General features: G+C 38.7%; 1 protein-coding gene across 3 annotated transcripts in view; it reads left to right on the forward strand.

Annotated features, from left to right (window-relative positions):
- The window catches only part of FGD6 (FYVE, RhoGEF and PH domain containing 6), a 120,324-nt gene that overhangs the window by 24,303 nt on the left and 75,548 nt on the right, over nt 1-20,473 (forward strand). For all 3 annotated transcript variants that reach the window (XM_019446467.2, XM_019446468.2, XM_019446469.2), the window contains exon 3: nt 12,701-12,848. In XM_019446467.2, the coding sequence (XP_019302012.2) occupies nt 12,701-12,848 (148 nt within the window). The remainder of the gene's footprint in view (nt 1-12,700; nt 12,849-20,473) is intronic.

Raw genomic sequence — 20,473 nt, forward strand, 5'->3', positions numbered from 1 at the left:
CTTCCTCTCCTTTTTTGGTGCCTTTAGCTAGTGGTTCAGAGCAGGGGATCAAGGTTTTGAAGTGCTGTCTACTAGACTTTCTACTGTAGGATGAACATCTGTAATTAGAAAATAAATACAGGTACCTTGCTTTACATTACAAAGTAAAGTTCACATAACTAAAAGAATCAGCAACTTCAATGTATAAGTGACATGTGCATTTTATAACTTTCAGAGGTCTTTGTAGCCTGTGTTGCTCATTGTGATCTTTATTTACCAAAGAGGGATAAAGCTAGTGTTTAGAAAGGTGCTTTTAAAAGTATCTTGAGATCTAATAGGACACCTCTAAATTAGGTGGTGACTGAAATTCTTTTAGAAATAGGAAACAGTGTTGTGATATGGGTAAAAGTGTGATTATTCCAAGCTTCAGGATATTACTGTACAAGTAATAAACTCCCAAAAAGAAGCAGTGAAGTAAAACATTTATAACAAGAGTAGGGGTGACCTGCTACAAAATCATGGCTCATATGATCTCATTGCAGGAGTTCTTTACTCAGCCATGTACACTGATGATGAGCTGTTTCACATGACTGATAATGCAGAAGCTTCTGTCTGAAGTCATTTTTTTACCCAAGTCTAGACTTTTAAGTATCTGGAGTAATTGTTTTTTTAATATTACAGATGACACTCAACATGTACGAAGTGAGAGAGCATGCATACAAATACCAGGCATTGTTGTCAGTACATTATTCATATAAATTTGTTTGATTCTCATAAAGCCCTTTCAGGTAGGCACTATTATTATCCCCATTTTATGGATGAAGAAGCTGAGGCAAATAGAAGTTAAGAGCTTATCACTCATTTTCACTTAGATAGTAAGTGGAAGAGCTAAGATTAAAACAGAATCAGTTTGGGGGCACCTGGGTGCCTCAGTTGGTTAAGTGTCCAACTTCAGTTCAGGTCATGATCTCATGGTTTGTGGGTTCAGGCCCCACATCAGGTTCTGTGCTGACAGCTCAGAGCCCGGAGCCTGCTTGGGATTCTGTGTCTCTCTGTCTCTCTGCCCCTCCCGTTTGTGCTCTGTCTCTCACTCAAAAATAAATAAAAACATTAAAACAAACAAACAAAAAAACAGAGGCCATTTTGCTCCAAAGCAGATATTCTGCTCCTTCTGGGTAATCTACTAAAGCAAGGGTCAGCCAACTTTTTCCATAAAGGGTCAGATAGTAAATATTTTTACCATGTAATCTCTGTTGCAACTGTTCAATTCTGTGGATATAGCATGAAAGCAGCCATAGACAGTCCAAAAACAAATGTGCTTGACTATGCTCCAATAGAATTTTATTTGTAGACACTGAAATTTGAGTTTTATGTATTTCCACATGTCACAAAACATTATTCTTGATTTTTTTCTCCACCATTTAAAATGTAAAAACCATTCTTGGCTCATGGGCCTTACAAAAAGAAGCAGACTGGACTTGTCTGTTCATACTGTACTATTTTTGTGTGAGATATTAGGATAAAGTCCACTAATTTATTCATCCATGCAGGAAAGAGAGATCAGGTATCATACTAAATTCTAGGTTACCAAGGATGAACAAGAACAAAACCTTCCAGTTCCTTTTGCCATTCCACTTAAGTTCTACTTCTTCTCATGTCTGCTTTTTTAAGAATTTATCTTTGAGGCTCTTGGGTGGCTCAGTCACTTGAGTGTCTGACTCTTGGTTTCGACTCAGGTCATGATCCCAGGGTTGTGGGATTGAGCACTGTGTTGTCGATTGAACCCTGCTTAAGATTCTCTCCCACAGCCCCTCTCCCCACTCCCTCTCTCTTAAAAAAACAAAAATTCTCTATTTCCTGTCCGTTGCATGTACCAGACATGTTCATATTATCCGATTTAATCTTCATAGCCAGTAGTGTTATCTGTTTTATAGTTTAGAGAAGTATATGGGGCGCCTGGGTGGCTCAGTCGATTAAGTGGCCGACTTTGGCTCAGGTCATGATCTCACGGTCCGTGAGTTCAAGCCCCGCGTCGGGCTCTGTGCTGACAGCTCGGAGCCTGGAGCCTGTTTCAGATTCTGTGTCTCCCTCTCTCTGACCCTCCCCCGTTCATGCTCTGTCTCTCTCTGTCTCAAAAATAAATAAACGTTAAAAAAAAAAAAAAAAAGAAGTATAAAATAAAAGAGCCTAAATAGGCAGCCATTTACACACAGCCAGGTGAGAAGTAGAGCCTAGATTCAAATGCAAGTCTGTCTTAGGTTTAGGTGTTTTTTTTGTTCTCTTCACTGCTGCTTCCTCTTTGCTCCTGGGAATGTATGAAGCTATGATGAAATGCTTTTGACCCTGTCTAAAGGGAATTTGTGTATCTCACTTCTAAAATGGCATGCTTATTTTTACTCCCCTTCCATTTGCCCTGACTCTAGCTTTCAAAGATGCTATCTATACAAGTTTGATAGAAATGTTAAGATGTTTCTTGGTTTCCCAATCAAGGAAGCAAAGGAAAGAAAGAAAGAAAGAAAGAAAGAAAGAAAGAAAGAAAGAAAGAAACAAACACAGAACAAGTTAATAATTTAACTAGTAGAAAGATACAGTGATGCATGGGAGGAAGAATGGAGGAAGAAAACCCATGTCCTTTCCTGATACCCTCTACTGCCTCTCAAGTCTTGAAAGAATAGGACTGTGTCCTTAGCACACTCTGAGAAAGAAATGGGTTCCAGATGAGTCTTTGGGATTATTGATGATTCATAGGGGGCCTGGAGTAGATTTTTAGGACAGTTCTTTTGTGGATAGTACCTGAAGAAGACAAATGATAAGTAGAATTGTTCATGTTTAGTTTTAAATAAGGAAGTGAACTGATGTGTTCATGAGTGACAGTTTAACCTCCTCATCTTTGACTACTTATGGGTTCCGAAGAAGCTTACTATCCTTTTCCCCATGGCAGTGGGAAATCCCAATTACAGGTTGTAGTTCCTATTAGAAAATGGAAACACTCAAGTAGGCTTGGCTAAAATAAGATCTGGGACTGAAAGCAGATGTCTCTTGAGTTTAACTACTGGTTTCCTTGTAATTCCCTACTACTTTATTATAGTGGGGTCTGTATTTAATGTAACATTTAATATTCTGTAACATGGAATATGTCATTTCTGTAACACATAGCATTAATACCTTTAATTTGAAAATTGCTGAAGTTTATCATGACAGACTTCAGATGCATATACTAAATATAACTAGGTGTACATGAAGCTAACTTGATACACCCTTCAATGGGATTTATTAGGATAATGATATCCAAAACTACCAGTGCAACTGCTTTGCACTGGTAGTACAAATGATCTTTTTGTACTTAAGGATCCCAGAAAATGGCACCCTCTGCGGTGGTTTATTTTTAATGAATAATTGATTAATAATTTGTTATCTAACATTTATTTATAATATGTAATTTCTAACAAAACTTAGTGTTTAATTTATAATCTAATTAATAACTTAATTACTGATGTTTTAATTATTTTTTATTCACCCTGTTGGTAAGGGGGGGATTTCTGTCCTTCCATTATGGAGATGGTCAAACGCATGACACCCGACAGATGAGATTGACAGCAGTTGGTTGGTCACATATACAGGGGAGGAGGACATAGCCCTCCACATAGGCCCACACTGAGCTTGCACTTGGGAACAGAATGAGTCACCAGGGGCCGTGGAAAGCAGGCTATACAGTATCAAGATAATGGGTCCCCTTTGGTTCCCATGGGAGGATATGATTGGCTGGTTTGAATAATTCCATATGTTGGCAAGGAACTAAAATCCTCTACTCAGGTGTAGCCAGAACTGCCCCTGTGATAAAAAAGGTTGTTTGGCTAGGGCACCCTATCTGTGGGAACAGAATAGGAAGGGCAACTTGCAGTCAGGCCGTTCGGCATCCTCTTCGTTTTCCATGGATGTCAAGACAGAATACAATAGGTATTATACCATAGTAGTTTCATATTGACTCACAATCAAGAGCATAGCATGGGCAGAGGGAATGGTCATATTTTCCAAAAGGCCCACCACCTTTTCAGTGGCTGTTAGGATTATGATAAAGAGATATTAGCAGGAGCAGTGTGGCATGTATAATAGACAGAAAAACACATGGTCATCCTGATTAAGAAGATAGTCAAAAGATGAGGTGTTTATGTCTTCATCAGTGAGTCCCACTCCTCTGGCCCAGCTCCCCGACTAGGTTCCCTACTCTAGTGTTAGAACCTGGCAAAGCCAAGGAGAGGAGTGGGTATCCCCATTTCCTATCATGGATGGATGATTGTCTTTTCTGCCATGGCTGCCCTCCAAGAGAGGGATCTGTCTCTAATTTGGTAGACACTCTTAGCCTCTCATCACACAGAAATCCCCACCACCAGCCTGCCTCCAGCACCTTCCACAACACTTCAATTCCTACCTCCAAGCCTTTGCTTATACTGCTTCCCTTCCCTCCAACTTAGGATGCCTTTGCTCCTCTTTATTCATTGGAGTCTTTCACGTGCTTGTGCCTTAAATTTCTGACTGCCCCAGCCTGCATGAGGTATCTATTTCTCTGGTTCTGTAGCCCTTAATGTCTGTGCACTGACTTTTTTTTTTTTTAAATATATATTTTTTAACGTTTATTTATTTTTGAGACAAGAGAGAGGCAGAGCATGAACGGGGGAGGGTCAGAGAGAGAGGGAGACACAGAATCGGAAGCAGGCTCCAGGCTCTGGGCCATCATCAGCCCAGAGCCCGACGCGGGGCTCAAACTCACGGACCGTGAGATCGTGACCTGAGCTGAAGTCGGACGCTTAACCGACTGAGCCACCCAGGCGCCCCTGTGCACTGACTTTAACATTTAGCATGCACTAACTTTTAGTTGTACTCTTCAGAAAATAGTCCCTGCCTTTATCCTAATTCTTGTGGTATTAATTCCTTCTGCCTTTATCTGTATAGAGAAGTTTCACTCAGCAGGTAAAAAGAGAAGCAACCAATAGAATTTACAGTTTGAATATTAACTAATTCTATTAGATTATCTTCATCCAGCCCCTAAAATAATATGATACATAATAAGTCCTCAATATTTATTGAAATAAATGGCATAGCAGTTTTATATTTTTTAAAAATATGTAAAAACGTGTAAATATGTGTGTGTGTAAATGTGAAGCATCCATGTGTGTATGTGTGTCTAAATATGAAGCACCCTCATGTAGCCCTCCCAACCCCTTTATTTCTAGTGGCCTTTATTTGTGTGGTACTAATGAGTTACATAAAGGGAAGAAAGGATGTTGGGTCAACCCTAACTTTATTGAAAACTTTTATTTTTCAACACAGTAAACTTTGCTACAATGACAAAACTGGATTGGCAACCTGCTATATTTTATTTGGAAGCATTTCTCCCACCCCACCCCCCATCTAATATATTTTATTTATTTATTTTTACATCCAAATTTAATTATTGATTTAAATTTACATCCAAATTAGCATATAGTGCAACAGTGATTTCAGGAGTAGATTCCTTAATGCCCCTTACCCAAATAGCCCACCCCCCCACCACAACCCCTCCAGCAACCCTCATATTCTCCATATTTAAGAGTCTCTTATGTTTTGTCCTCCTCCCTATTTTTATATTATTTTTGCTTCCCTTCCCTTATGTTCATCTGTTTTGTATCTTAAAGTCCTCATATGAGTAAAGTCATATATTTGTCTTTCTCTGACTAATTTCGCTTAGCATAATACCCTTTAGTTCCATCCACGTAGTTGTAAATGGCAAGATTTCATTCTTTTTGATTTCCGAGCAGTAATCCATTTTGTGTGTGTGTGTGTGTGTGTATACACATACACCACATTTTTATCCATTCATCCATCGATGGACATTTGGGCTCTTTTATTTGGAGACATTTCTAAACTTAATAGAACCCTTTTCTGTTTGTATTAACAAAAAGGTTTTGGTCCACATTTCTTGAAAAGTATTTTAGGGAATCATTCTCAAACCAAATTTTAAGAAAGCAAAATTGCTGGTAATTAAATGTTTGGTATTTATTTTAGCTAGTGCTTGTATCAGGAGACATTTTTATCACAATCTATTCCTCTCCACCTAGGAGCAGCTCATGATTGAACCAGATTCTCCCAGCTAAGCTAGAGTGACAAGAGTGCCTATTGGACTGTGATCAGCCTTAGGCTCCTCTTATGACATCAGGATTGCACCAGGAACCCTGGAGGGCATGATCATCCTTATTTACAGGCTAGGAGTTCTCCCACAACCCAGAGTGCTGTGGGAGATGCCTAATAGTATGGTGCTGTTCGCTGTGGCATAGTCAACAAGTTGTGTGGTTATTCTGTGGCCCCTATAGAATGTTGAACAATCCCTTTACAACTTCTTTTTCTCTCTCTTTTAAGTTTATTTTATTTGGAGAGACAGGGAGAGAGCGTGCATGTGCGCACGAGCGGGAGAAGGACAGAGAGAGGGAGAGACAGAAACCCCAGCAGGCTCGTGCTGTCAAGTGCGGAGCCCAATCAGGGCTTGATCTCAGAAACTATGAGATCATGGCCTAAGCCCAAATCAAGAGTCGGACGTTTAACTGACTGAAACACCCAGGCACCCCTTTTCCATTTGTCTTTTAAACCATTTTTGGAGTAGTCCTGTAATGACTGTATCTTAAATAGCAGCCTCGGGGTACTGATCCTGATTTTGTTTTTAATTGTCAGTCTGCAGTTTAGAGAATCCTAGTAACAAATGCGTATCTAGGGAAGGAAATAGAAATGGTATTTAAAAGGTTAAGGTTGCCCCTGGAAAATGAAGTGGGCATGTTTTTCAAAGTGCATCACTAAAGCCTGGTATTCTTTCCTGACAGTGTCGCCTCAAATCAGCTTTTAAACCGACCTTCAGTTTATATTTCAAGGAAGCTGGGTATTTCTCTGTGGTTTCTTTTTTCTGAAGCCATAGAATTCCAGCTTGGTAGTTTTAAAGTCTTGGTTGTTAACACCTCTAAATTCATGACCCAAAGAGTAAAACACTAACCGTATGCATTTTATGCTGCAGGTTTCTTGATTTCATTTCCTTTCCTTTTTTGGTAACATACTCCTGCTGTGCTATCCCTTATTGTAGTGATTTTATTTGTATTGTATGTTTTATTAATCAAAGTGTTTAATTCAAGAAAGTAAATGCATTATATACATGTGTGAAATTAAAGATTATTTTTACTGAAATCAAGATAATAAAATCCATTAATGTTTAAAATGAAAATAAAGTATGTTCTAACCTTTAGTCTGTCTCTCAAAAGAAGATTAAAGATTAATATATATTTAAAAACTAATGTATATACCTTTCTTTGAGGGGAAGGATTTCTGCTGTTACACTATAATTAGAACATCAGCCATCCACGGCTTACATATTACTGAAACATTGACGTTTCTTTTTAGTTAAAGCAGTTAGGAATAGAGAAGACCTAGCAGATGATCTGGTTTGCCTCTTAGCACGTAGAGGTCACACTTGAAGAACCTGATTTTTGATGAGGTCAGATAAGTTTGCTGCAGACTCAGTGTTATCTCTTGGCTTTTATGCTCTGTCACCCTGGCTCTGCACATACTTAACAATAATTGTGCAAGAGTCTACAGTTGGAAAACCTAAAAACATGCCACAAATATATGCATCTTTCGTTATTCGAGGATGAAAATGGCCACATATACCCATTTACAGTTGTGCCATATTCCCTAAGAGTAGTAGAGAGATAACTTACTCATTTTAAAGATAGTTCCCAGGAAAATCATCTGAGTGGAAAATGGAGAAAATTCTCCAAGTACTGGGTAATTGAAAAGAGGACATGAAAACAAGAATAAGAGTGGTTTCTAAACCGTTTTTTATTGATTTGATTTATGGTTTTCAACCCGACCCCTGAATCAAAAGTTCAGTAAAGGAGCTGAAATAACAGAGTAGAACATTTTCTGGTAAAACTAAATGTAAACACTTTCCTGGTGAAAATTGTGAACCAATATTATGTAGTTAGCATATAATAATACATAACTTATTAAAAAACATTTTTATTTTTCTATGTAGTGTTCATCCTTCAAGTGCTTAACAGTAGTTTTTTCTGTTCATTCTGTGATGAATATGAAAGCAGCCAAAGGAAACACATAATCACTAAGTCATAATGAGACAGCATTTGTAGGAGAATTATAACAACATCCTGAGGACTAGCAGATTCTGCTCAGTTTGGTCCAGGAGTGGTAGAAAGAGGAAGAGAAAGATCTCAGAAGTTCAGATTTACATGTTGTGACTTGAAAATTAGAAAGAAACTTTGAAGGTGAGGACACTGGAATAACTTTTTTTCTTCAAGTTTAGGAGGAATTACATGGAACATTCTATGTTTCGGGGGCTCAGATAAGAGAGGAAGAAGATAACTAGATTCATCAACAAAGAGGACAGGATTTAATGCTTTGAAAGTGCTCCTCAGTTCACTGTGCTTCTCCTTTTCCTTTCTCTGTTCTCCTTGTTCTCCCCTCCCTTTGCTGGAATTTTTCAGGTTAATGGAGGTTCACAAGGATGTTTTGGTGGTGATGTCTGGCTCGGCCTTGTGCAGTTTTATGTTCTGAAAAACTCTTAGGGGAGATAGATTAAATGAGTCTTTTTAAAAAGACAGTTCCTTCTAAAAGAGAAACCCTCTTTCGTGTGATATCTTACCTAAAAGAGAAATTTCATGTACTTACAGGGGAGGGTGTACTGTGCCTATATAGCAAATAACATAAAAAATACATAATTTTAAAAAATTGCTTTTACAGTTTATTTTTGAGAGAGTGAGTGTGATTGGGGTAGGGGTAGAGAGAATCCCAAGCAGGCTCCATACTGTAAGCACAGAGCCTGATGTGGGGCTTGAACCCACAAACCATGAGATCATGGCCTGAGCTGAAACCAAGAGTCGAACGCTCAACCAACTGAGCCACCCAGGTGCCCCCCAAAATACGTAATTTTTTAAAAAGTGATGGCGTTAAGTAATCAGATGTGCAGATCCAAATGTGTATGTAGATCCTTGACATGTGGAATTGAAGACAGCTGCCTAATCAGTGGGAATTTACTTCTGGCTTTACTTTTCTCTGCCCTTACCTCATCCAGACTTGGAAAGGATGGCCTGGGGAGGTAGAGCCCAGTCTTGACTCTTTTTGGGTTGTGTTTGCAGCTTACTTTCCTTTTACTTCGATTATCAAATTGTGAAATAACCAGGCAGGAAATTGTGGAGGAAACACTATGTCCTGTTCCTTTAACCCACAAGGCTGACAGTGTTAGGACGATATCTTCCTGACAGTGGGAAGGAAATGTAAAGAATAGATGAGTCCCCAACTCAATGACTGGCATCAGTAAGAAGTCCATATTTCATTATCTGAGATCTAAAGTTATCTATATAGATTTGAAAGCTGCTAAGAATTATGTGGGAAAATAGATTAATCAACAACTTTTCTCTGTTTGAACATGTAGACACAAACGTGTAAATATGGATGCTAAATGCCATCTTTCCTGATTTTGCTGCCAAACCTGTTATCTGTTCTTTAAAATCATGTCCCTTGTTAAGAAATTTCTGTTTCAATTGATGTCCCCCTCATTTTGCTGGTGACTTGAAGGAAGACTCCGGTTTTTCCCCTACCTCTTTACCATAGCCCTGATGAAGTTTTTAACTCTTATATCTAGCCCTTCCTCTTAATTCCTGATGTAGCCAACCTCATTCAGGCTGTCTATACTGTTGAAATTACCTCTCAGATCCCTATCCACTTCTGTCCCTGTGCCCGCCCCATTCAGCCCCCATTGAGTTACAAGATTAGTCTTCCTAAAACCTTGCTTTGCTTTGCTTTGCTTTGCTTTGCTCACATTCCTCCCTTGCAAGCTTCAGAAATTGTAAATGGTCTACCATTTACTATCCAGATATACAGGGAGCTCCTTTTACTTCAATTTAATCTTTTGAGATCAGGGGGACCTCACTGATGCTAATTAGGGCTATCCTTTTCACTGTTTGGGTCGGGGGACTGGGGCATGGGCTGGGCCTACAGGCCTGGGTTGATGGAAGGGATGTTGTTCTCTTTTCTGTTGTCATTAATGGGAGGGAAGTATGGATTAAGGAAATCTTTGAGGTCTACTGGAAGATTTGAGTCTTCTTGTTGAAGGCCTACAAGCTGAGTATGGACTCTGCTATTGTTCATGACCCTTGACAGGCTAGTACCTGTTATCTTCTCCAAGCTTGTTTTCCATTATGTGTAGGAGACTCCTGCTGCAGCCTGAATGTTCTTTTTGTTTTCTGAAAACAAATATTCCCACTTCCACACCACTGAGTATGATGCTTAGGCTGCCCCTTCTCCTTTAAACCATACACTATTCCAGTATTCCCCCCCAAACCTTTCTTTATGATCACCACTGCCATAAATACTTACCATCTGAACGTCTGAAATTTGACACTCTTTGCTTTCTAATATAATTTTTGTTTACTCACTAAAACTTTACTGAGGGCCCATTATGTGTCAAGCAGGATCGTGGGGGTTCAACTGAAAAAGACCATTTTCTTGTCCTTAGGAGTTTACATTTTAGGGAGGGAAACAAATATATCACCATGTGCAGTTGAATGAGATGGTGTAGGATTCAGAAGAGACAAACCAATGTGGTTAGGGAGGGGTTGGTCAGGGAAGGTTTTCTGTAGGAAAGCAACTTTCAGAACTAACAACTCCCAACATTTTATGGCAGTTACGTTTTGATCCATGTCCTTTTAATACTTAAAGCTTTTTTTTTTTTTCTTGTCCTTAAATTAACTGTTGTAAATATTTATATCCCTAACAGTTGTGGCTACTAGCTTCCTACTGTATCCTTAATAATGGCTTTCCAAATGTTGGACCAGGAAACACCTCTCAGCTCTCTCTTCAGACAAAGTAAACCTAATTTCCTCACAGGTGCTACAAGCTCTGTTACTGATTATTCAAAATTTTTATACTGTTGAGTCTAAAAGAGTGCACTGATTCAAAAAACCAAATTACTGGGATCTTGTTATAACCAGACTGTGATTCATTGCAGCAGGGTGAGGCCTAAGGCTTTATATTTCTGAAAAGCTTCCTGGTGATGCTGAAGCTGGTCATAGATTGAATGTGTTTATGAGTAACAGGGTTTTAGAGGACAAAAGATAAAGAATTAAGATAAAAAGAAGTGAAGGTACGTTTTCTTTTATTTATATGGATGGATCCTGCAGTCTCTGCATCCTGTTAACTTTATTTTATGCTAGCTAATTTAAATCACCTAATTACCCAGCTGGGTTGGGCTCCTGTCCCTGCAACCAGAGACCGTGAATCTTGCCAGTGATCTGACTAGAAAGCTTCCATTCTCTACCCCCACCTCCTCCCTAGAGAGTGAGTCTCCTCCATGTCATGGGAGCTATGATAAGGCGTGCACCCACCTAGTTGAGGCTGCAATATGATTCTCTGAGGCCCTCTAGCTACTGAATAATAAGGAACCCCTGTCTTTGGCAGAGGGAGGTGTTCCTTTTGGCATTCTGCCTTCACCCAACTGGTTTGTGTAACATTTGAGTTCCAGGAATGGCATCTGAGGCTAGTCTGTATCCTACAATGTGTAATCAGGAACTGGCAGAAAATTCATCTTTAGCTTTTAAGATTCCTGTTAGAAATTTTCATAACTTGTAGGAGCCTTGGCAGTTGAATGACCTGACCTTGATCTGTAAAGGGGCCTGCCAGGGTGAAATGCAACTCTCTTTACTCCGTGTGAGTGTTTCTCCTGATGATTTTCTGTGATCTTTTACTGACTCTTCTGCAGATATTCTTATAGACTGCAGACAGGAAAGCAGTTGCTACAGATAATTTCTTCCTGAGCCTTTACAACCAAAGTTAGAAAGAATTATTTCTGTTGTCTTCCTGGAGAACTTTGCTGTGGAATTCCCCCCTACAGACTGGATTGCAACAATAGCTCTTAGATTCAAGAGATCTGTCTCAATACAAAATGGGAAATGTTGATGACGTCAGGCTGGCGAGGCAGAGTTGGTAAATGAGCTGGTACAGTGGTTTTCAAACTTCCAACATGTATCTCTTGGGGCCCTGCACCCCTAGAGTTTCTGATTTAGCAGGTCTGGATCAGAGCCCAAGAATTTTTAACATCCTTGTCCCTTCCCATGTCTTATGATGTGGTTACATAAAAGGAATTGGTGATAATCAGGGAAGTTGGGCACATGTTCATAATAGCACATGCATGGTTTATTGTGTTCACCGTCATTAGCTCCCAATTCTGGTAGATTTATTAGTTGCTTTAAAACAAACAACAAATAAACAAAAACTGAGACCCAGGGAAACACCACCTTTTCTAATGTTCCTGTTTAGCCAGTGAGTGCCCTTTTGTGGTAATACAGTCCATATCCCATGAGGCTTCTTGGTTTATAGGGGTAGAGAGACCTGATCTTTTCGAGTAAGGAGATATGGAAGCATAGGATTAGGGCAGCTAGAAAACTTGCTTCTCATCCACCTTCCTATCATGAAGATACATGTTTTTCAAGATGTTTATTTTAATCTCAAGATGAGTTTGTGTTTTTGACAGCTGAGATAGGAAAGAGAGGGGAATTTTGGTTGGTCTGGCTATTTCCATCCCTGTGTTTACATCCCTTAGGTATACCTGGAATAAGATGGTTGATCATGTTTGTTTTTTGGTAGTATTCCTTGTTATTAAAGGTGACTAATGCAATACTTTTTATTGAAACAGTTCTGGAACATCCCAGGAGGGACACAACGATCTTGACCTTGGTCTTGGTGAACTTCCTTCAGATGAGGAAGAAGACCTCAACAGTTCTGACGAAGACGATGTCAGCTCTGATTCTAGTAAAGGGGACCCTGACCTGGGAGACAAACAGGTATATATTGGTATTTAATTGTTTCTACTTTTGTATTTGTTGGTCTCTCATATAATTTGGAGATAATATTTATCAGCATGATAGGCACAAAATCCCTAGTTAATTTTTTCTTAAAACTTCTAAAACATTTTCTTTTTTTTTTTTTAATTTTTTAAATGTTTATTTTTGAGAGAGAGGGAGGGGCAAGGGTGGGGCAGAGAGAGAGGGAGACTGAGAATCTGAAGCAGGATCCATGCTGTCAGCACAAAGCCTGACATGGGGCTGGAACCCACAAAGCATGAGATCATGACCCGAGTTGAAGTCGGAAGCTTAACTGACTGAGCCACCCAGGCGCCCCCTTTATAAAACATTTTCTAATTCAAATTTAGTTCTTGGTATAATATAGTGCCTAAGATAATCATATTTCTAAATGCACATCACTTAGAGACTAGTAGTTTTTGAGAAATTACTTTTGGCAATGTCCATTGGTTTTCTTTTTGATAATGAAAATCCCCTCTTAGGATTGTTCCTTGAATCCAAGTGAGTCTACTTGAAAGAAAGGAATTAGATGCATTTCAGATTTAATGAAGTCTTTTCAGAGACAGAATAAAGACTTGTTAATAACATACCGGGATTTCCTTTGAAGTGAGTCAGTTTTTGTGTATTTACACTATACATGAAACAAGATTGTCCATGTGTTGTTAATTATTTAAGATATGTCAATACATGGAGGTTTATTATATTGTTTCTCTAGTTTGACATGAGTGCTTCATTTTAAATATATTTTTTAATAAAGACATACTTACAAGGGGAAAAATAGTATATTAACAATAACCCTAAAATGTGTTGGAATGTTACAGCAAAATAGAATTTGAAAGGATCCGCATAGCAAGCGTATCAAACCATAGAGAAGAAAATCCCTGTCATCCAACTTCTATGCCATAATTTATCAATCCATTGTTTCCTGTTTAATATATTTTTGCTTTGTTTAAATTTATTTCAGCCTTAAATGAATGGCATAAGTTATGTAATTATCTTGGTTTAAATCCCAGCTCCAATACTTAGGAGCAGGGTAGATAACTTTGGGCAAATTACTTAATCTCTTTAAGCTAAAGAGCCTCCATTTTATGAAGAAAAGAACAGAATTTATCTCAGATAATTGTCAGGACTAAATGATCTGATATGTGTAAAGCCTTAGAACACTGTTCAGTACATGGTAGGAACTCAATGATTATTTCTTGCAATATTTCATGCTGCAAAGTACTGACTCATAAGAGTTGGGAGTAACCACTAGAAATTATTTAGCCTTAAGGCAGGTGAGTTTGTAAGATACCTAAGACAGATTGGGTGACTTCTTATAGGCCCACAGCATCCCTCAGCAGTGTGTAGGTTTTACTTTGATTATTAAGGAATTCCTCCTATGTTTTACTGGTAGCTACCATCTCTGATTTGAAAGCTCATTTTCCTTGTTGCTGCTTCATAGATATAGATTCTACAAGTATTTATAAAATACTACTTCCCAGATATACCAGACATAAAAAGTATGTACAAGACATAAAGCAGTGCTTAATGTTTTTGCTCTTGAACAGCTTACATCCTAACGGGACAAGAGGGGCCATATATGCATGAAAACAGTGAGATTTTCAGATAATTACATGCTGTGAAAAGAATAAAACAGAGCAATGTGCTAGAAACTGAGGAGGCTACTTAGAATAAAAGCCTCTAAGAAAGTGATATTTGAGAAATAAATGACTGGTAAGATCCAAATCCTTCGGAGTTTGGGGAAGAGCCTTCCAGTGGTCTTCTTCTCAGAGGACTATAATTAAATCAACCTTTACTATCTTTGATAAGCTGCAAGTTCTTCTTTTTCTAACAAGTACGGTTTCCTATTGTTTGCATCTGTTTTATTTCTCTTGTTCAAACCCTTTTGATTTCTCCCCATAGTTCTTGAAGTATGGTAACCAAAAGCAGTATCCACATTCTACTAGGGATCTCACTGACATATGCGTAAAAGAACGATTTCTCTCTAACCCTTTTGTATTATGCATCTTTCCACCACATCCGGTCACAACACTGCCTGGTTGACTCATTTGTTTTGTAGTCATTGGAGACTTCCAGAGTTCCTTCCTTTGTATTTGTACTGGCCTTTCCTTTCCCTTCTGGTATTTATATTATTAGTTTTTGTCTTTAGTTGTGCCACACTGCTGTTAAATATTTTTCTGTTTTTAAAATGAGATTATTTCTGGGGTGCCCGGGTGGCTCAAAGTGTCTGACTTCAGCTCAGGTCATGATCTCACAGTTCATGAGTTAGAGCCCCACGTTGGGCTCTGTGCTGACAGCTCGGAGCCTGGAGCCTGCTTCGGATTCTGTATCTCTCTCTCTGCGCCCCCCCCCCCCCCCCCCCCCGCTCACACGCTTGCTCTCTCACTCTCTCTTTGTCAAAAATAAGTAAACATTAAAAAAATTTTTTGATGAGATTATTTCTTCAGTTAATCATGGACACTTAATAAGATTTTTTTATACCTGATTCTAGTGTATTAATGATCTCCCTTTTTGAAGTGTCAGCCATCCTGACAAGCTTGAGTCAGCAATGGCAATAATAAAAAGAGCTAACTCTCCCTTTCTAGACAGTTGCTGATCCATCTAAGCGTAGCCTGGTGAATGCTTTCCTCTTAAGTAATCTGCTTTCAAAGTGGTTAAGAAGAACACGGTCTTGGGAGCCAGATTGTCTGCATTCTTACCACTTACCAACTCTGTGATCTTGAGCAATTTACTTAACACCTTTATGCCTTAGTTTCCTCATCTGTGGGAAGAAGAGGGAGTAGGGTAGATAGTTGTTTTTCTTTTCTTTCTTTTTTTTTTTGACACTTGTTTTTATTCTTTAAGATTATTGTGATGATTAAAGATGATACACTGTTTAAAACAGTTCCTTACACAAATTGAGTGCTTAGTATTTCCAATCATTCCTTATATAACCAAATATAATTTCAAGCTTGCCTTGTCTTATCTTTGATGAATAAATCTGAAGCATGTTTACATAGAAGGCAGTAATATGTTCTAACAAAAACATGAAATTTGGCATTGTAAGATCTGTGGTTCAGTCCAGCTCTGCCACTTACTAGCCATTTGACCATGGTCAAATGATTATTTTAAGTCATTTAGTTTATTTGCACCAATCTCCTATCACAGTGGATTTCAAGTGACAATAAAAAAATGTATGTAGTACAAAAAGTCAAAATATGTAGTTAAAGAAATCAAAGGGTTAATAGATTGTGCTGGAGCTATTGGACATCCACATGCCAAAGAATAAAGTTAGACCTCTTCCTTTTACCGTACACAAAAATTAACTCAAATGTATAATTGACCTAAATGTAGGAGCTGAAACTATAAAACCCTTATAACCAAAATACAGGAATAGCTCTTCATGACCTTGGGTAGGCAGAGGCTTCTTTGATGCAACAACAAAGGTATAAGTGATGTGAGGAAAAATAGACAAGTTGGACATCATCAAAATTAAAAACTTCTGTGCTATACATAGTACCATCAAGAAAATGAAAAGATAACTCACAGAGGAGAAAATATTGGCACACATCTCTGATAAAGGACTTATATCCTGAATATGTAAGGAGCTGTTACAACTCAATCATAATAAAAAATAGCCCAATTACAAAAATGGGCTAACAATCTGAATAGACATTTTTCCATAGAAGATATACAAATGGCCAGGAATGTGGAGAAATTGGAAGCCTTATACACTGCTGGTGAGAATGTAAAATGACACATACGGCCTCTTTGGAAAACAAATGGCAGTTCTTCAAAAGGTGAAATTTAGAGTTAGTATATAACCCAGCATTTCCGCTCCTTGGTATATACCCACATGAAGTGAAAATATATGTCCATAAAAACCTTGTGCAAGAATGTTCATAGTAACATTATTCATAATAAGCAAAAAAATGGAAGGAACTCCAGTGCCCTTCCACTGATAAATGGATCCATCAACTGATGAATGTATAAACAAATGTACTGTATCCAAACAATGGAATGTTACTTAGCAATTAGAAAATGTGCTCATGCATGCTACAACATGGATGAAGCTTAAAAATAGGCTGAGTAGAAGTCAGTCACAAAAGATCTCATGTTTTATGATTCCATTTACATGAAATATTCAGCATAAGCACATCCATGGAGACAGAAAGTAGATTAATGCTTGCCAGGGGTTGGACAGAAGGGAGGATGGGGAGTGAGTGACTGCTTACAGGCATGGAGTTTCCTTTAGGGGTGATGAAAATGTTTTAAAGTTAGGTTGTGGTAATGAGTACATAACCCTGAATATATTGAAAACCATTGAATTTATACTTTAGAAGAGTAAAAATTCATTTTATGGAATGTGAATATTTTAATGAATCTATTAAAATAAAAAATCCTGCTAAAGGAAAACAGTAAAGCTAAGTGGAAGACTGTACAGAGTAGTGCCTGTGGTGTAGTCTATATACATCAGCCAAGAAGAGGAAACAAATTTGGCTTTCTCACAACCAAGTAAAGAAGGTGGTAGCAGTTTCCAAAGGAAAAAGTCTTTGGAGTAGAAGCATAGTAAGACCACTTCTTTTATAATTTCTTTGATCCTCAATTTCTTCATTGACACAATGAGACAATAATGTTCCCCTGAGTTGTTGTGAAGATAATACAGGGTACATAGTTGTAACATACCGGCTAATAATTGTAAAAACACTCTGAAGTCAAGAAAGTTTATGCACATTAGGCACGTGTAATACACTTCTATGATTGTGATTGTGATAGGTTTATTGGTTTTTAGGGCTATTGTTACAAAATATCACTAACTGGGTGGCTTCAAACAACAGAAGTTTATTGTCTCACAGTTCTGGAGGCCAGATGTCCAAAATCACAGTGTGGACAAGGCCATGCTCCCTCTGAAGCCTATAGGAGAGACTCTTTCCTTCCTATTTCCCAGTGGCTTGCCTGCAATCCTCGCTAATCCTTGGCTTATAGCTATATTACTTCAGTCTCTTCCTCCATCATCACAGAGTGCTCCCTTCATGTGTGCCTGTGTCTCTTCTCTTCTTTTAAGGACCAATCAGATTAGGGGCACATCCTAGTCCAGTATGACTTCATCTTAACTTACTAATTACATCTGCAACAACCCTATTTCCAAATAAGTTCATGTTCTGAGGTCCTGGGGGTTAGGACTCCAACATATCTTTTGGAGGCCGTGATTCAATTCATAACAGATGCCATATTCCATGGACAGATAATGAGTACATAACTGATATGTCTCGATGACAATAATATTTCCTTACGAAATTGCCAGACTCAGTAGGAAGAGAAAATAAAGGATATGTGCCACTATGCCCTTGTTTTAACTTTGTGAAGAGAAAGCAAACATGTTCAAATAGATACTCCTGGAAAGGTAAAAGTGCTACCAGACAGGGAAGAATCTTAACACCTGTGTGCCTGTGCTTGTCTTTGTACTGTGAGTGCAGGTATACACTTAATCTTTAAAAACATAGAACAGGGGCGCCTGGGTGGCTCAGTCGGTTAAGCATCCGACTTCAGCTCAGGTCACGATCTCGCGGTCCGCGAGTTCGAGCCCCACGTCAGGCTCTGGGCTGACGGCTCAGAGCCTGGAGCCTGCTTCCGATTCTGTGTCTCCCTCTCTCTCTGCCCCTCCCCCGTTCATGCTCTGTCTCTCTCTGTCTCAAAAATAAATAAACGTTAAAAAAAATTTTTTTTAAAAACATAGCACATAGTAGGAGGGGCCCCTGGGTGGCTCAGTCAGTTAAGCGTCCGACTTTGGCTCAGGTCGTGATCTCACGGTTCGTGGGTTTGAGCCCCGCATCAAGCTCTGTGCTAACAGCTTGGAGCCTGGAGCCTGCTTCTGATTCTGTGTCTCCCTCTCTCTTTCTGCCCCTCCCCTGCTCACACTGTCTCTCTCTCTCTGTCTCTCAAAAATAAATAAATGTAAAAAAAAAAAGATTAAAAAAATAAATAAAAACATAGTAGGATATAGGTCTGACATATGTACTATTCTTTTTTCACATGAAGAAAAGGAGTTTTTTATTCAGGTTAAGTAGTAACTTGCCTTGGAGCTCCCTGAATTGGTGTTTTTTGGGTTTTTTTGTTGTTGTGGTTGTTCTTTTAACCAAAATCTGTCTTTACTAAAACTTGGGATAAGCCATAGAAGTTGAATGATGTTAATGGAATGTGTTTGGGATGGTAGTGAATAGCCATGGTAATCTCTATTTTTTTCTGTTCCAAGTCTTTAGTTTTATGGTTTTTGGCCATTACTTTCAGTGCTTAATAATAAATGGTTATTTGAGGGACAGCTGGGTGGCTCAGTCCATTAAGCATCCAACTTCAGCTCAGGTCATGATCTCACAGTTTGTGAGTTCAAGCCCCACATTGGACTCTGCACTGACAGTGCAGAGCTTGGAGCCTGCTTTGATTCTGTGTCTCCTTCTCTCTCTGCGCCTCTCTCTGTCTCTCTTCCTCCTTCTCTCCCTCCCCCTCCCTCAAAATCAGTAAATAAATTTTACAACAAAATGTCAAAAAAATAATAAATGGTTTTTTGAAAATGAGATCTGTTCATTTCCCTTCATTATGGTTAGAATATTCACCATTGTTCACCTTTCCTGATTGTTGACATCCCTATCTCTTCCTTTTTAAAATTACCCTTTTTAAAAAAAATTTTTAATGTTTATTTTTGAGAGAGAGAGAGCGGGGGAGAGGCAGAGAGAGAGGGAGACACAGAATCTGAAGCAGGCTCTGTGCTGAGAGCAGAGAGCCTGATGCGGGGCTTGAACCCGTGAACCGTGAGATCATGACCTGAGCCGAAGTCGGACCCTTACTACTGAGCCACCCAGATGCCCCTTTTTTTAAATTTTCTTTATGAAGAGTGGGGTGAAAACCTAAGAGAACTTTGTCCTTTAAAGGTTAATCATGGTGTTACCTCATTTGGGAGATAATTTAATGAAATTAATGATAAACATGTTTCTCAGACAGATCTGGTTGTTCAGTTTATTGCTTTTTTATTTTTTAATTATTTTTTTAAGAGAGGGAGTGTGGAAGCAGGAAGGAGAGGGGCAGAGGGAGATAGAATCTCACGCAGGTTCCACACTCAGTGTAGAGCCTGATGGGGGGCTTGATCCCACAACCCTGAGATCATGACCTGAGCCAAAACCAAGAGTTGGACTCTCAACCAGCTGAACCACCCAGGTGCCCAGGTTTTTGCTTTTTAGTAGAGCCCTTGAGTAGAATGACAAAGGCCTTTTAAGAATTCTATTAAAAAGTAATGGGTAAATTTCACCACATTTTTGCTTGCAAACAAATATTAATAAAAGAGAACACAGTTAAGAATTTACAAAGCTGGGTGGGCTGTTTTCAAGAGATCAGAACAGAAAACTGGGTTTCAAATCAAAGATTCTGTTTTTGAATTTGTTTGACTTACTTTATGATCTTCACAAAGTAATTTCATTTGTGGCTAATGTTTCAGCTTCCACAGCAGTGTGCTTTTAGGAGATGCAGCTATTTAACAAGCAATCTGCTTTGAAATGTGATGTAATTGAAGTGAGGACTGTCATTATCTGAAAAGTTAAGATGCCAAATATGGCCTCTCTCTTGAGGTTTTACAG

Source organism: Panthera pardus, unplaced genomic scaffold (assembly GCF_024362965.1).
Source record: "Panthera pardus isolate Hobbes unplaced genomic scaffold, ASM2436296v1 HiC_scaffold_6, whole genome shotgun sequence".
In the NCBI taxonomy this organism is placed as follows: domain Eukaryota; kingdom Metazoa; phylum Chordata; class Mammalia; order Carnivora; family Felidae; genus Panthera; species Panthera pardus.